Source organism: Vidua chalybeata, chromosome 6 (assembly GCF_026979565.1).
Source record: "Vidua chalybeata isolate OUT-0048 chromosome 6, bVidCha1 merged haplotype, whole genome shotgun sequence".
Lineage (NCBI taxonomy): Eukaryota > Metazoa > Chordata > Aves > Passeriformes > Viduidae > Vidua > Vidua chalybeata.
The window spans coordinates 17,685,490-17,703,593 of record NC_071535.1 but is presented as its reverse complement, the minus strand read 5'-3'; the positions used below and the strand labels follow the sequence as shown (position 1 = coordinate 17,703,593).

Genomic DNA, 18,104 nt, shown 5'->3' with positions numbered 1-18,104 from the left:
CCAGAGAAGAAATCCTCAAGGCCTTTGTGTCTCACTATCAAACAAATGATTCATACACTTGGATATGTGTTAAGTGAATGAGAAAATTTTCATTTGGTATACAGACTTCAAAAGCATGTTTGCTTATTTTTTCCCTATTTGGGAATGAAATTACTTTTCATCAGCCCAATTTTGATTTTTCAACTTCGCAAATTTCGAGTGTTTTGTCCAGTTCTGGGCCCCTTACTTCGAGGAAGACATCGAGGTGCTGGGGTGTATACAGACAAGGGCAACAAGGCTGGTGAGGGGTCAAGAGCACAAGTCCTGGGAGGAGTGTGTGAGGGAGCTGGGGGTGTTTAGCCTAGAGAAAAGGAGGCTCAGGGGAAACCTTGTCACATTCTGCAACTGCCTGAAAGGAGGCTGTAGCCAGGTGATGGTCAGCCTCTTCTGCCAGGCAACCAGCGCCAGGACAAGGGGACACAGTCTTAAGCCGTGCTAGGGGAGATTTCAGTTGGACATCAGGAAGAATTTCTTCATGGAAAGGGTTGTCAAGCATAGGAATGGCCTGCCCAGGAAGGTGATGGAGTCACCACCTCTGGAAGTGTTTAAGAAACAACTCGATGTGGCACTCCGTGCTATGATTCAGTTGGTGAGGTGGTGATTGCTCAGAGGCTGGACTTGCTCTTGGAGGTTTTTTCTAGCCTAAATAATTTTGTGTTTCATCTGTGAAACCTGGCTCCTCACAACATGCAAAAATTTTGGACTGTATTATGTAAGATTTAGGTGACTGATGGCAAACTCAAAACCAGAAAATTTTCCTGTCTTTTGGGCTACTTTATCTGGTGACATAGATACCTGACTCAACTCTTTGCACTGAAGATGAGGTCTTGGACTGCAGACCAGTGTGGACTGATAAAAATCCCCCACTCTGACCTGACAAGTAGCCCTCTCAGAGCTGGCTTTCATTTTTTTGTGTTCTTGACAAAAATTTGCTTGTTCTGCCCTGGATTTTTGTATTTAGGAAATTCCATGTTGTAAGCATGGATTTTTTTACATGTCAGATTTGCTAACAATAAACACAGGAGTTTTTGTGAAATACTGGATGAGGGTACAGTCAGAGGAGTTCTAGCTGTAAAAAACTGATAGAAAGCGTGTAACTTTTTGAGCAAAATGCTCTGTTAGCAATACTGATCATGGAAGTCCTGTAAGCTGGTGTTTGTTGTGAGGTAAGAAAATTTCAGGAAAGTTAAGGCACAGCTTCATCTACAAGTATACTCTATTATTTTTTTTTTCCAAGAGTAGACATAAATTTTATAACTGCTATGTGTTGGAAGTGGAATGTATCTCAATAGTCTGACTTTACTGAGCAATTGGAAACCACTACAATGTTTTCAAATCACTTAGGGAAACAAAGAATATTTCAGTTTGGCTCTGACCAACTTTGTCTCTTCCCTAAGTTGCTGACCAGCAAAGAAGAGAGAAACTGAAAAAGAAGATAGCCAAATGTGGAGAGAAAACAAGAGTGTGTGAAGCTCCATCCTGTCCAAGAGACAGTGGAAGGCTGCTGCCATCCTCTTTTAGAAAGGTATGTATTTTAATTCTGTTTAGTAGATACTAAGCAGTAGATGCTATCACATACTCCCCTCCCATCGGGATGATCACTGCTGTGCAGCAGTGGGGGCTGGCATCTTTCAAGCAGCAGAACGTAGACAAGGGTCTTCCTGGCATGTGCCCAGCACTGAATGCATGTCTTGACCTTCTGACAGAGATGTCAGGTATCTGGATGAAGAGTGCTTGCAGTAAATACAAGCTCTAATTACCCTTGAATTCTCTTGCTTTCACCTCAGCTGAAATTCCTGTCCTCTGTCACTCCAGAGCTTTGTACCATTTCCTAAGGCAGAGCTCTGTTACCTCCACCCTTCCAAGCAGAAGAATCAGGAATCTTCCATTTTTTTCTTAATGAAAAGTCCTAGTTGATAATACATTTTTATCTAACAGTATACTAAATCATTCAGTCGCATTTCTTGAAAGGAGAAATAATGCTTAGACTAAAATATACCATTCTGTATGTATATGTTCTGCTTATATGCATAGACTCACTTAGTTTGGCTGACATTTCATCAATATATCTGGTGTGTATTTCTAACTAATAAATAAATACGTAAATAGCCCAATAAATTACATTCTTGTTCATCACTGTAAATGAGCAGTTGCAGTTTGAAACAGAATAATGATTTAACTCTGTGATTCTAACAGCATAAGCTTCATACATTGTTTAAATATCTGTAAAGCTAGAGGACATTTCCAAGTAGTACAGCAAACACTGTCAGTTTCTTTCTGTGTGACTGATTTTTGTAGCAGGCAGCCTGCGTGTGACCTTACTGCAGTGCAGAGAAATAATGCTTTGAAATTCAATACATGGCTTCTAGTTATGGATGAAAGCACAGGCATGAATAAGAAAAGGGAGGAAATGTGATATTTAAAATCTAAATTTAATTTTTTATTAATACCATTTTTGTCCTTCCATGGTTTTTTTTGCAAACTTGGGGCAGGCAAAGTTCCTTAAATTGTTTCATTGCAAAACCAAGTAACATGTGTCTCTAATTACTGCATGAACTCCCAGCTTTAAAATGAAAGGATGCACTATAACAAAGTGCAGCTGTTTTCCTTTGTTTTTCAAAATAAGATTTTCTAAAATTCTACCTGAATTGAGCTGGCCATGAGTAAAAGCTCTGATTTGAGCAAGACTTGGTATTTCATTTCTCGTGTTCAAGTAATCCTATTAATAGGCATTTTTGGCTGCTAATGAATTTTTAAAAATAAATTAATCCATGCCAAAAGTGAGTTGAAGGAAGGCTGCTTCGTAGGAGGTTAAATTTTCATTTTCTCTTTTAACCATTTGAAGTGTGCCATTGCCTTGACCTTTCAGCCTGTTTTTTGAGATTTTTTTTTTTTTAATGAAGAATGAAAGTTGTGGCCATCTGCTTGTGCATATGAAATATAGATTGGGAAACACCATTAACTGGTTCTAGTCTCTTGTTAATTTTGTATGCAACATACATGTGGCTGTGTGAAATGCCCACTGAAATGCTTCATATTTAAAGATTTATTACACTCTTACAGTACCAGCAGTATGAACATCTATTGTGCTTAAATTGATTCTGTCATAATGAGAGATGTCAGTGATTAAACAAAGCAGAAGAACCTTCTGAGCATCAAAGAAAGTTGTTTTCATTTGGAATATTCAGATTTCCTTTCAGGCTTCATAGTGACAATCACCTCTTGTACTGGTTGTTTGAATTAATGCACACTAAGTAATACCCCTTCTAAATAACGTCACAGTATTTGATAAAAGTAGGAACTACTACATTAAAGAATTGACACCTACACACATGCAGAAAATGAAAGAGTGTACCAAGACCATAGATTTGAAAAATAGTAATACCAAGATACAAACAGGATATGTTTATAGAAAGTCCAATTTGTTCACGTATTTGTATGAATTTGCTCTAAAGGCAGCTTGTCACTTCCTATAGGAGAGTTTTGCTCTATCCAGACAGCAGAGAGCATGTGCTCAGCTGACTTAGTGCAATATTTAAATGGCTTTCTCAAATAAAAAGAATCATACACTCATTTACTGCAAATTTGCAGCTTCTGTGTCCTGACAGTGCAGTTCATAAAGCATCTCTTTGATCTCATTTTATAACGGTAGATGACCTATTCTTTTGGAAGACCTTTTCATACAAGAACAAGTTAATTTGAAGATTAAACTAATCTTACTGTAATTTCAGTGATGCCAGTAAGAGCTGCCTTGGACCTTTTATGAAAAAGTATTTAGCAACCTTTCTTTTCAAAGTTTGGTTTTTGTAAGGCAGCTGATACTTCAGTGGCTTTTGAGCTGGGAAATTAAAATTCATATAGAAATTAAATGTAACTTATAGAGAAACCTGTATTCTTCCTCTGTATTACTACTTTTGCCCATCAGTTGACAGCAGTATGCTTTGACCTCTTTTTACTGAATTTTGTCTTCCACAGAGTCCATGAAAATTCAGAGGTCCCTTCTCTGCATGCTTGCTGCAAAGTACTGTTCAGTTTACCCCAGTTTTGTGACTAATAAAATTGAAGCATAAATACATACTTTATGAAACTTTTAAAAGGAGTTGCTGAAATGCATCATTGAGTGGATTTGTGTCTTTCAAAACAGATTATGCTTAGTTGAATTAAGAGAATAGAAACATACTGATAAGCAAGATATAAGTCAAGATTTTTTACTCCAAATTACATTAGTTATAATTCTTGATAGTTCTAATAGCTAAAGCTCAGATACTATAATGGATTTTTTAAAATTTTGTTTGAAGAATAGAACTAAATATATTTTAATAAGTGTGTTATTTGTAGGCATGTTCTTGTCTATAAAAAACATCAGATATTTAAGTTGTTTCCTACTTAAACATCTCAAGTTTTTTATAGAAAGCAGAGCAGAAAGTGAACATGCTTGTTTGCAGTTTATTTGCAACACAGGATAATTTTCTGAAAGTTCAAAAGAGACAAATTGCAAACAGCATTCTCTGACACTTCTTAAAATCTTTTGAAGTGACATAGTTCCTTGTTCATTATATAGTTTCTTTGTCTACTTGGAGTGTACTTCTCCCTGTTGGAGTAGTAAAGTTTTGCCTCAGGATAAGGGCTTTGAAAGACATTCTATTCTCAGTATTTGAATGAGTACATCTCACAGCTGACACAGATGCAGTTTTGGGTTGCAATTCTCTCTAGTCACGAGTGAGCTACTTGGTCTGTTTTACTTATGAAATATTTGAGAAGGAGAAGAAGATAACTGTCTTAAGCTTCCTCATATATAAGGAGTGCTTAAATTCAGGATATTTCCTTGTCAACCTTGTGCTTTTGTCTTGTTTTGTATCAACTCAACTGCTTCTGAGGAATAGAACATGTCATTTTCATGAGGTGTAGATAAATAATTGCCTAATATAACTTCATATCTTTTCTTAATAATTATTTTGCATAATGCAGGGAACCAGTCCTCAAATGCTCACAAATGCTTCTAGAATACCATTTATATTGCAGTTCAATGAACTGCTTTAGTCACTGAGAGTAAAGCATTTACAAGAGCTAAGCTGTTTATAATATACTCTGAAGGGTATGGAATTAGCTTTTATCTGTGTAGGTGGATGCTGAAACTTTCCAGTCTTATCTGTTTTCTATAGTGCTGAGCTACCACTGCAACTACTTTATATGCAAACAATCACACTGGTAAGCCTCATTATTCTGCTTGCTAACACAGGCATTTGTTTGGCATTGTAGCTGCATGTTATCAGTTCAGCATTTAATTATGCTGTAGTAGTAAAATACAGTTCACTCACATGAGACACCATCAAGAAGAGTTTATTTTGCCTCAGCTAAGAAAACTTCTTTGCATTAGGCACCTGCAACTCTGGATATTTTGGGATACTGGAATAGTTTAGATGGATCTTACTGATGTGAGGGAAGATGGTTTTGAAGGAAATATATGGTATGATGGCAGTGTGATCTGTGACTTAATTTTCATTATGAAATACCTGCATTTTTAATATTCCTGTAAATAGCATTTACTGCATGCTACAAAATGTCTATTCATCATAATTGAGCTTTAATTTGAAATATTTTGTTTGAAAGGAAAAAAAAATGAACTAGCGTAGATTCTAAGCAATAACAGTAGCTGTGTTATGAGAAAATAAAGCATTTACACAGTAAGAATCTATTGCTAAGAATTTTTAAAAACATCTTTTTTAGGGTTGAATGTTAGAACAGAAAATCTGTGTATATTTACAAGCTATACTACCAATTATATAGGTTAATATACTATACTATATCTTACTGGTTTACTAGTAATATATTGCTATCTTACACTATCTATTTGTAGGTTAGAATGTCATGAATTTTCAATAAATGTATAAAGATTTCCAGTTTTGGCCATTGGGTTTTTTTCTCTCCATGCCTACCCCAGTAGGAGACTTCAGGAGTCTCAGGACAAGTATTGATTATCTTGCAGAATCCCCACAGGTACTTTATTTTGCAGTTGTTTTTGTGACTTTTGTTGGCATTCATTCCATTGTCACTTCCTGGTGGGGAAAATCACACATCCAGCCTTCAATCCACATCTTCATCAGCTGATTATTTTCAAAAATTTAAGTGTTCTTGAGGATTTTCTCAAGGTTTATATTGTTCTCAGGCAATGAAGCCCCATTGGAAATGCACTGGATCTGTGTTTCAGTCTTATTCTCTCAAAGTAGTTTCCACATAGCTTAATTCTGAGAGCAGGATGGGCTACTTGGTGAATCTGTGAATCTTCTCAACTGGCATTATGGTTGTATGTTATAAATAAATGCCTGTCACAGGACATGTATAGGTTATATCATACTGCATCCGCTCTTTCTCAGGCTTCCCACAGGGCACGTGTTCCTTCAGTAATTTCAGTAATGTCATACTCCTGCTTCATAGTTCTTACTTGGTTGCTAGAAGTATAATAGAGATGAATGAAACACATATGGAAATCATCTTCCTGTTTTTTGTTCAGGTGGTGGAGGTATATGGACAAGTTAATTTCTGTGTTAGCCTAGCTGAACTAAACTTCAAGTTTGTTATAAACCTCAAATGGCCTTAGAAATTTAATTTTCTTCTTAGGAAGAGCCTCTACTTGTATACGTTCTCTTAAAAATCTTACAACACTTCGTTGCTGATGTGTGGACCTATATAAACTGCCCTAGTATTGGGAAAGTATGATAGTAATTTTAGAAAGTTAGCTGTTGGTTTTGAATTGGGTTTTCTCAGATGTTATAATTCAGCTGGTTTTTTGCCTGGTGGATTGCATGGTACAGCACTGAGATTTTCCAGAAAAAAACTATCCTCAGCTTGTCTCCCTCACTGTTGCACTGTAAGCCCTATCTCTGGGAGCTGTGGTGCTAGATAGTTAAGAGTAACACAGTGGGAGTCATCTTTTCTGCATCATACAGTTGTTGAATTTCATAAATAGTTACATGTGTGGATGCAATAAATTGGTTTATACAAAATTTTGTTTGCTGATAGGCTTCTGGTTTAATCTTCCAGTTCTGCAGTATGTCTGCCCATGGAGACTGTAAAATGTCATACATAATTTTCACTGATTGACAGAATATTCCGTGGGTGACTGTATCCTAGGTAGGAAAAGAACATAAAACAGCTGTTTTTGTAAGGTGTTTCAAACACATTGTAAAGCAAAATTACAAGTGTTCATACCCTGTCCAGGTATTTATGCTTTGATACTGCAAATTTTTCAAAACTTTATGACTGAAATAAAATTTCTATTTAATTGTTCTTTTTAATGTAATAAAACACACAAAAAAACCAACCAAACCAACCAAAAACCCCACCTTAAAATATCACTTGAATTTAGTTGTGTTTCTGTCTTATTTGTCTTTGCCACTTGTCATAATACAATTCCGGAATAATCTTGAATTTTTAAGCATGGGATAATTATGGATAATGTCTGCCTTAGCTTGCCTAAGTGGTATGAACAGAGCATATCCAGATAAAATAATTTGCCTCAGTGGAATGATTTCTTGACTTCTAAAAATGTTTTGATTAAACTCTTGGTTTGATGTAGCCATCAATATTCTGTAATAGAGCACCAATGTTTTGCTACTGAAATAAACCATTTCCTTATTACTCTCTTATTTCCAGTGACTAGGTTTTAAAATCTGTTAGCACTGAGGCTGCTGTGAAACCAGTTTGATTTTACAAAAAATTGAAAGTTTTTACTTAGAAAATACCTTCAAGTTGGTAACTCCCAGTTACCCACTGGGTAGCTCTCAGTAATAGCTGGGAGTACCATTATAAGCAAAGCAGGTAACTTGAAAAGCAATCAAATGTTGTTTTATTTTTTCCTAGAGTCTCTTGGAAGCAGAAGACAATCTCTCACCCTCTGCTGGCCAGGCACAGTACCTACCAAGGGCATCATCTCCTTACGGCAAGGATTGCTTGGTTCACTCCAGTCCAGTAAAATGCACCAGGAAATGTTCTTGGGATACATGCGGGATACGTGCGGCTCTTTACTCACACTCCAGTGTCTGCGTGTCAAGGCCACCAGATAAATGCTCTGCACTTCCACGCAGTCACTCCATCGAGAGTTTTGTGAGTGTGAAATGCCAGAGGTGCCACGGAAACCACCCCAGAGCCAGCGGCGGGGATCTTCTAGAGAGGCACTCTGAATACTTCACTAGGAGCCGAAAACCTTTTACTCCACGCACCTTAATATCAGATGCTAAACCTTTCCTGTCACAGTACAGGTTTTACACTCCTGCTCAAAGGAAGAAGAAAACTCACCGCAAGCAGCGTGTGGAAGCTCAAACACAGACTGATATGACCAGGTACAGAGATTGAAACTTTATTGTAAAACCCTGGAATTTAGATGTTATCATAACATTATCTTCATAAAGGCAAGATGTTTTCCTCTCATTACATTTGTATAAAACCAGAATAATTATACTGATGTCTTACTAGAACTTAGAACTAGAATAATTATTCTAGATACACCTTAGCAAAAGCTAGAAAATAATGTGATTTTCCTTTTTTTCACTGGCGTATTTTGCTGTCTTCTTTCTGGAACAACTGTTTTAATTTATACAGATTGGATACAAAGTGCCACTAAATTCAAACTGTGGAATATTACATCTGCTGGGGATAATAATTCCCTCTCTCTTCCCTATGCTCTCTGATGTATAGTTCTGTCTTTTAAAGAATTAACCAATATAAGCATGCAATTAGCTCCCCACTATTGCCCCTGTAGTCACATGCTTTCCAGTCTGTTAATTAATACATCATGCAAACATCCTTTTTTAACTCCTGAATGCAGCTCTTCATTGGTTTTTTTGAATTTGAATACCTTTGGATATATCTTGTATAAAATATTTGAAACAAAATTAGTGTCCTCTTGCATTGAACTTCTTAGCAAATTGAACAGTTCTGAATTAGTTTTGTTTCTGCTGATACTACCTTGTAAAGAGAAATCTTTTGCCTTTTGTGTCCTCCACACCTGCATGTCCAACTCCAGTTTGTCATAGAATAAATTAGGAATTTCCTAAGACTGGAATTATGATAGCTTTGGCTCTGTATTGCAACTGTTGATTTTCTGGCCGTGGGTTGTCTATTTTCCTGGTGCACTTTTAATTTTAGTATCATCTCCATTCTTAATTCTGAACAATTTTTTTAATAATTCAGCTATCTCCTGCTAATATGCAGCTAAATAATTAATCTGGATCACCTGTCTGGCAGAAATTTTCTGACTGTTCAGTACTACATTCTGTTCAGGTCGATGGGACATTTTCACAGTGGCACTGCTATTCTCATTCTGCATTTTTTAAAGTAGTCTACTTGGGAATCTAATACCTCTCTAAATTTTGTAGCTTTCCATCTTCAGACAAAGTGCATGTGAGAAAAGTTATGGGTGAAAACCAGAAGATCAAATCAAAGGTAATAATGCATCTATCAGTCATCTGGGTACTCTGCACACACCCACCACCGTCACTGTGGAGTAATACACTTTATCACTGCCACAGCAGTGAGCAGTTGATTTAGGTGTTCTTCTCTCTATTGCCATGACATCAGTTAGTTACATAGAGGAGACAGAATTTCAGAACACTGAGTGGAAACTATAAGAAAAAAACACTGAGGCACATGAAGAGATCTCTTTAATTTTTTAATTGTTTCTGTAAGTGCAGTATCAAATATCTGCTAAGGTCATAGATAATTGGTACGTGACTTTCCAGCAGAAGAAGGTGTCCCATTTGTCTGTTTACCCAAAGTTTCTCAGAACAGACATGGAATTTCTAGGGTTGCTTAATCACAGAGAGTTATTAGATTAATTTTAATGGTAAAATTTGCTGTGTATTTGCACTGATAATAAAGATTTTTATTTCTGTGTTGTAGGCTGAAGATAAAAGATATACTTTGGATGAGCCTGAGAGAGGAGTAGATGATTTTGAACACTCCATCCTAAGGTGCCTGATTTACAGCAGGAGGGAATATTTGAAATGTTCCTTTCTATACAGCTGGTCCTTAGGCCATAAGTCTTCACTAGCATTTCTCTTTATAACTCTTCTTCTACAGAACTTTTATTGAGTTTTTTATATCAATGGCCTTTCCCAACTTCTAAATTCATTATTTTCTTGTGATAAGTTCCAATGGGAAGCCAATTAAGAAAGAGAGCTCTGAAATATATTTTTGTCAGAATTGACTGATGAAACATTAATACAGTTGTTAGTTCTGTACATCTGAGCTCACAGACTACATAGTACTATAACTAAATACTGCATTGCAGGAGGATTTCCCATATCTTTTTCTGAAAACTTAATACTGGGATAGCTGCAATACAAGAGCAGTGTTGGAAATGAGGCCAGAGCCCAAGGGCTCCCAGCTGACTCTCCTCATTGCTGACCTGAGTGTCACGCATGCCTCGCTGATTTGCTCTCTGGCCTTTTCAAAGGCATTTTTATCTGAGGAAATAAAAGGTACTCTGAGTTCAAAAAGCATTCTTACAGATAACAGAGATTGAATAGCATCTGAAGTAGCACCAAGGTCTTTTGAGCACTGCATCAAGTGAGGTGATATAATACTCTTGAACAGCAGTCTTTCAGGTTTCAGTGCCAGCAGGGTATTTTGCTACTGGAGCAGGGTTTAAGGGTGTTATGGTGGGTTTTTTTGTGAAAGGAAATCATATAATGGCACTCCATGGCTCCAGAAGAAAATTACATGTAAGGTAGTATAAAAGGGGTTTAGAATGTTATTCTTTTTCTTGCCCTCTGATTTTCTCATTAGAGAGCCATCATGGTGTCCTCAGAAGTCTTCACCAAAGAGAACTGTTGATGATGAGTAAGTATGCTTTTAAACCATTTTTCTTCTCATTTACAACATCAAACTAGAAGGCTTTCCTCAAAACTGATGAGCTTGAAAAATAAAATACTTAAAAAAGTTTATGTGAATCAAAAAACAAAATTCATTTTAACTTCAGAAGATTGTGCAGTGCCTAGTTTGTTTCCATTTCTTTTCAGGTCTGTAATCTCTGAAGCAAATATTGGCAAATGAAGCACCAAATTGAAGGGCATTCTTACCACATTTCTGCACTGAAATTTGATGAAAATTAGAAGAGTTTTGAGTTATATTCAGAAACACTACTAAAGCTTCACCAAGAGGCCTTGGAAAAGTCATTTAATTCTTTGTGCTTTAGGACAGGCTTGTGTTTGCCTAACTTAAGGCTTATAATAGAGGTCTCAAATTCCAGCTGTAGGTAACTTTCTTGACTATAGAGGGAACCAAAATTACAATCTTTAGGCACAATAACAAATTTTATGTAGTGAAAATAATGCAAGATGTATTTCATTTTTTTGTTTTCTGTTTATTAAGACTGGAGAATGACTCAGTAGAGTTTGATTGGATGCTTTGGGAGACTTAAAAAGATGCTATGAAAGAGAAACAGCACTGAAATACTTTCTTTTGGGGATTTCTTTCCTGTGTTTAAATGAGTGGATGCTGCCAAATAAGCAGTTAAATCCTTCTCAGCTTCCATTTAGGACCAGCAATTTTCAGCTGCAGTCAGATTCTCTAGAAGCTCCTTTGGAAGCCTATACCCAGAGCATCAAACTGCAATTGTACACTTTCTTCCCAGGGAGCTCCCCTTTCTTGAGTGCAATGCAGGTTCTGAATACTTGCCAACATTCACTGATACCCTTGCTTGGGATCTCTGTGCTAATTTATACCACAACAGAAAGCATAAAGACAAAGCACCATGACCACCTGTAGAACAGTCTCATATTTTGTAGTTTTTTATTATCCAGATTGAACAAAAGGCTTAGCTTGTCATGATAGTGTTACCTTTTATGAAACATAACTGCTGATACAAAAACTATAAAATCTTCTTAATGGCCTTTCCAGTGAAGGTGATTAAACTTACTAAAATATGTCATATGTGTTTCTGTGGTAAAGCATTTAACATTGGGGTTTCTATTTTCCCTGTAGAGAAGAGGAGCTGTTGTATTTAACTTTCATTGAAGATGTAACAAGTGAAATTCTTAGACTTGGCTTATTTTCTGACAGGTAGGTTACAGTTGTTTTCAGTTTTGTAATGCTATGTCAGAAACCCATTGACTCCATAGGTAAGGGAAGTAGTGATTAGTAATAATTTCTTATACACACATATACACAGTTAGCCCTTGCTTTTGTTTTGTTTCCTCTTCTTTTTTGCTTTATGTAAGAAAGGAGAAGTAGGAAATACCTTTGGGTCATCCACTTGGATCTGCTGCTATGTACCATGAGATAACAGCTTGTGTTAAAAACTGACCTGGAACCCTAGGTAGAAAAATACTAAGAACTCATTTTAGTCTGCAACATCTGTTTTCCTAAATAAACTGAGTTACTAATCTTTTACACAACAAGTCCTTTATCCCCTTCTGTCCTTCCTGTTCCAATATGAATTCAGTCTTCAACATGGGTTGCAAGGGTTACATTCACTTGCAGATAAAAGTTCACCAGCTGCTTTCAGTATGATACTGGCCCTTTCTAATAAAGAACTCTCCATTTATGAAAAAAAAAATTGCAGTATTTCTCTACATACACAGAATTTTAACAGAATCATTGCAGTATTTCTATATATATACAGAATCTTAACCCATTTTTGAAATTCTGCATTCAAGGCAGTCTAATTTCATAATATTCTGATCTTGATCTTATCAGTCTAATATTCTGGTTGATAATGTTCCCAGCTGGTTTTGCTATTCTATGTGCTCTTATTTTCTTCGTCTTATGTCAAGGCTGTCAATAAGAATACTAAATACACCAAGTAAAAAAATTAATCTTCAAGAAATTTTGAGAGCAGTCTACCTCTGGCTCTTTACAGTAATTTTTCTTCCACTAGAACCCTTCTTACACTTCTTTGTTTAATAATTTCTCATGTAAGCTAGGTTAAATTCACTTGACTTTCTACAATTCTGTTCCAGTGGCTGTGTACTTTAGTTGTCACAGAACACTTTCTTTACAGAATTTTTTTTCTCATTCAGCCTAAGAAATGGAAGAGAGCTCTCAGGACTGAGGACTTTTCTCTGGATTCTTTTTTTACTCAAGCTGGATTTTATTCCTTTCTTTCTTCTTCTTATTTATTCTTGGGTATAGCAGCCACTATGGTGCATCCAAGAGATTTTGGATACTTCAGTATGCCAGTAGAATCACCACTGGATTGCAGCACATAGGCACAGCAGGTCAAACACACACATAGTTGTACTACAAGTCACCCCACAATTGCCATGTGCTGCCCAAAGCCAAGTCTGCCTGCTGAGCATGTGTCCAGTGGGTTGCTGACTACAGGTAGCCCTATTTGTGACAGAATGGAATTGAAACAGTCTTAGAGATGCCATTCAGCTAAGAAATTGAAATAAAAACCTACTGTCATTAGGTTATGTGCATCTCGTAAAAGTTGTTTTTCCTCCTGTGAAATAATTTGATTTTTTATTTTTAGGGTTCTGGATCAACTGTTTGAGTGCCATATAGAAGAGAACAAGAACCACCTTGATGAGGTATGTGCTGCCCTTACAGTAGTCTCTGCATATGACTTAGGTGACATTTCCAAAGAGCTGGGCAAATGCACAGGTATATTGGGGGGTTAAGGTAACCAGAATACGCAGTGGGGAGCCTCTCTCTCTCCAGAAATGATATCTGCACACTCATGGATCACAGCAGATTGGGAGTCACAGGTACAGTGACAAAGAATGGACAACAGTCAGTTCAGTTTGGTGATACTCAATGTTTAATTTAGTCACTTGATTGCAAGGAACCTCCCTTTCCTCCTGTCAGAGTTAAGCCCTGAGTCTGAGCAGTGCTCAGGTGCCACGGGGCTGGAGAAGTGTCACCCTTTTCCTCCTTCACCCCTTAGGGCAAAATGCGCCAGATGTTGGATGTGCTGAAATCAGACCTTGGCTGCAGCCAGGACAGCGAGACAGAGCTAATCCATGCAGGTCAGGAAGCCTCGGGCCCAGTGGATCTGCAGGAGTTTGATACAACAGAAGAGCTTGAGTGTACCAGTAAAGGTCACAGGCTGAGGAAAGCTACAAAAAAAGAAGAATTCCTTGAGACCATGGACTTGTTAAAGAAACCAGACAAATGTGAATCACTGCCACAAAGCAGAAGGTCAAGGGAGGCACGGGGCAAGGAGGACTTCTCAGAAGATACCATAGAAATTATGAGTGCTGGGACTGAGTCTGATTTCTGTGGTGTGGAATTTGAACACCCAGACACTTCACCCACCTGTGAGGCAGCTTTACATTTACTTGCTTTTGACAGTAATTTGGAAGTCAATGAGAAACTTGATGAACTTGGGGAAAGCTTTGCAGAGGCCCTTCACATTTCACATAACTATTCATAACTGTAACCAAAACTTACCTATTAAACAGGGATAGAGCTCCTTCTGTGGTGAACTGCCATTTTTCAACCAGTAGTAAATTGTTCAGTTTATTTTCAGTTATTTCTGTTTAAATACTGCTAAGATCTCTGTAGCAGGATACTGTTAATTGGGCATTAATCTGTATGTAAATTAGACCTTAAAGGATAAATGGTCAGGTATCAGAAGAATTTTGTGTATTTTGCCCATAGTTGTATAACTCAAAACAAACTTGAGAATATTAAAACTAGATTTATATTTTTAGGGCTGTAATAATAAGTTATGAAATATTTATTGATTTAAGTAAATTAATTGATAGCACAGCTGTAGTCCTGCTATAAAGATCTGAGATGTTGTAGTCTGCAAGAATTCAACTTAACGTAAATGTTACATCAATGTCCTCTTCCAGAATGGACAAACAGTTCCACCATGCAGTGTACTATGTTACCCCTCACAGAAGCCCACAAATGAAAAATCAAACTATTTCATGAGAAGAAAATCCAAATTTTTACTGATCTATGTAGATTAACGACTGCAGTTTTTTATTTTCAGTTCTTAACTGAATGAGACTGCTAAGTTCAATTTCTTGCACTGATGACAGCCATGGTATAGCATTCTGCATCAAGCTTTGGTTTTGGAAAAGGTTTGAATTGCTTACTGTTTGATGACTAGGACTGTGTAGAAGAAGACACATCAGGCACCTTGTACAGCAAATGGAAAAGAGGTGGTGTATTTTCTGGTTTAAATTGAAGTTAGTACATGCATTGCATGAAATTAACCCAAATGTCATTGTTTAATCAGTGTACAGCTATTGCCTGACATTCCCATTGCTGCAGAATGATCTTAACAGGTTCTGAGGAAATGCTGGCAAGTTACATTGTCTTGCTGTAGGTGAGGAACTAGGAGAAGTCTTAGGAACCTGGATAAAAGCTGTCCTTTAATATCTCCTAGGGTCAGTTTCTAACTTTCCTCCAAGGACAAGCCCAAATTGTACCAGTTCTTACATAACAACTGCCACCACCTGCCTCCCCTGTGCCTTGTGAGCATCAACCAAGGTCTGTGACTCCATCAGCCAGATGACCCATTGCAGCTTAAAGGAGCTCCAACAGACGCAGACCACTGCTTCACTTATGAAGCATAAACTTTTAGACAAAAAGGAAAAAAAAACAGTCAAAAAACAGCTAGAGGAAGCCAGTGAGAGAAAAGCATGTCTGGCACAATCATAGCACTGCAGTTCAGAACACAATTCCCACTTTCCTGGGTACCTTGTCCACAATAATAAACTGTGGACATTGTTGACAATGACAGGAGACCAGAGTTTATTTTAGCCAGGTACATGTGGCTGGGCGGATGGGCACCAGCCTTTCATCTGCCGTACTCAGTTGGCTGCCTTGTAAGTCTGGCCTGCAGCAGGAGTGCTCTGGCTCACTGAAAAGCCAGGTGAGAAAATGTGAGGACTTCTTCATCCCCCTCATCAGAGCCTGTCTTCTTGTAAAGATGTGACCACAGGGCTGAGTCAGTACAGCGCAGGGAGGGTTTGTCCTCACTCACGAGTGATCACAGACCTTCTCCCATCCTCCAGGAAACTCCCTCTCAATTCCTTACCCGAGAGAGCTGAACAGAAGGGATGCCCTAGCAAATTGTTTCTACTTTTTATGAAGGATTCTGACACACAGGGACTGGTTTGAAAACATACAAGTTTTGATGCATAGAAGTATAAAGCCTCTTTGCTCCTCAGTTCTTCAGGACTTCTCCCACTCTTGGGGCCCTCCATTCCAAGTTCTCCATTCTTGGTCAATAATGAGAATTTAGGGTATTTTTCTCTACCTATCTCTACACTTGTGACTTGTACATTGTAAAAAATGTTACTCAGCAAACTTCAGCTTCTTGTGAACATGAGTCTGATTAAAGATTAATAAGAATTTCACCTTCAAAATCTGTAAATGAAAAAATACTGTAGGAAAACACCACAGCAGTAAACCTCACAGAAAGGCACAAGTAATGACATACTCATTTCCTGTAATACAAGTACCACAAAAGTAAATAAAAACAGTTTCTTGACCATATTTCCTGTTGAAGAACTGTCTCAACATCAATGACAATTTTTTCTGGGTAGATGTAACTTAAAAGAGGAAATAAATTGATTAAAACAGACCTTTCATAAAGAAAGCACCTGTTTGCCTAAACGGTGTGAATATTTATTGGATCCACAGTGAAATGTCGGGTAAAGAACCAGAGAATTACACACCCCAGTATCCAGAAACTGGAGCAGTTAGTCCAGTCCAAAGAACTTGTTTCTGTCATTGTAGAGGCACTCTTATCAGATAGTAGGGAAAAAAACATTCTAGATAAATATTACCTATATAAAATCAGTTTATCTGCAGATCCAAGAGCAAATTCAGGCTGCCTTGGATTTAAGACTGTCTCTCTTCTATTCACATTTACTTTTAAGGTGGTGCTTAGAACATAAGTTGTTTTAAAGACCTTGATATGCAAGTTTGACCCACATCACTGATAAGATTAATCAACACTGCAAGGTTTGGGGATTTTTTCTGAGGGTTTTAGTTGGTTTGGTTTAAATTTTTTTCTCTTGTCACATTTTACTTTGTGTTGTACTCGAGCCTTGGCACAAGCAGTAGCAGAACAAGGCAGTCACACACTATTACATATCTGAATCCTTCAGATGTAACAAACTTAGGAGCAGTCAGCAGCGGTGATCTGCAATGTAAAGACTTTTTTTCTGCCCAGATTCATGTGGGCCATGAGTGCATACATCATAACATCAATGTTCTTTTCAAATAGACAAAAGCCATTTTGCTCTAACAAAATGGCCTCTTGCCTTTAAAGCTACAGTTTTGTCATCACTGCTTGTTTTTTTCAAAGGTAGGATTCTGTTTATTTACTAAGCAAAGTGGGGCTTTTTGGTCATTTGAAGTAAAGATTAATGGGATCAAAGGAAAAAGGTGCTTACATGTCTTAGGGCTGACCAGAAAACAAGCAGCTTCAAGCCATCCTTTTATCCTTAATCCACCCAGTGTTTAAAGCTCCTACAGAGTTTTCATTTAGGCTTAGCTGCAGAATGACTTCACAATTTTGTTTCTCTGCATTTCTATACACTTTATCATTTATAGCTATGCAAGAGTAGTTGTAAGAATGATGCAGCTCAACTGACAGCATTTCATGATTTAAGTACAAATGGCTCCATTGGACAATGGGCAAAAAAGGGCTACTTGTTTCCTCAGCAATGTTTTGTGCAACGTTTATGAGTAAGAGAACTAGAACATCAGCATAAATAAAAATTAGGCCCAGGAGTTTCATTTGTATCCCCTAAGGCAGGCTGTTCCATTGTAGTGACAGCACGGTTTCTAACCAACAAGATGTTCTAATAATGCCCTTTAGTGCATGACTATTGTTCCTGTGTCTGAGTACCTGGGAGAGGCAGCAGCCCCAGGCCACAGGCTGGAATAAGTAGAAATACCAATGGAAAATGAGCATTAAAGAGAATACAGGAAGAAAGGACTGGCAAAAGGGAAATTGTTACTGATTCTGTCTTTTAAAGTGAGACCTGTTACTGGCTACAGCACAGGCGCAGAGTAGAGATTTAGGTGTCACTTGTTAACATTGGCCTTCAAATGTATTTTACCTTTGTATGTATACCTAATGCATGATACCA

General features: G+C 37.5%; 1 protein-coding gene across 1 annotated transcript in view; it reads left to right on the top strand.

The window, feature by feature from the left end:
• The window catches only part of SPATA7 (spermatogenesis associated 7), a 34,763-nt gene extending 18,266 nt beyond the window's left edge, over nt 1–16,497 (top strand). Inside the window, exons 5-12 of the mRNA XM_053946440.1 lie at nt 1,437–1,564; nt 7,900–8,378; nt 9,414–9,480; nt 9,937–10,007; nt 10,825–10,878; nt 12,022–12,099; nt 13,514–13,571; nt 13,928–16,497. Coding sequence (XP_053802415.1) covers nt 1,437–1,564; nt 7,900–8,378; nt 9,414–9,480; nt 9,937–10,007; nt 10,825–10,878; nt 12,022–12,099; nt 13,514–13,571; nt 13,928–14,416 — 1,424 coding nt within the window. The 3' untranslated portion in view covers nt 14,417–16,497. The remainder of the gene's footprint in view (nt 1–1,436; nt 1,565–7,899; nt 8,379–9,413; nt 9,481–9,936; nt 10,008–10,824; nt 10,879–12,021; nt 12,100–13,513; nt 13,572–13,927) is intronic.
• The last annotated feature ends 1,607 nt before the right edge of the window (nt 16,498–18,104 follow it).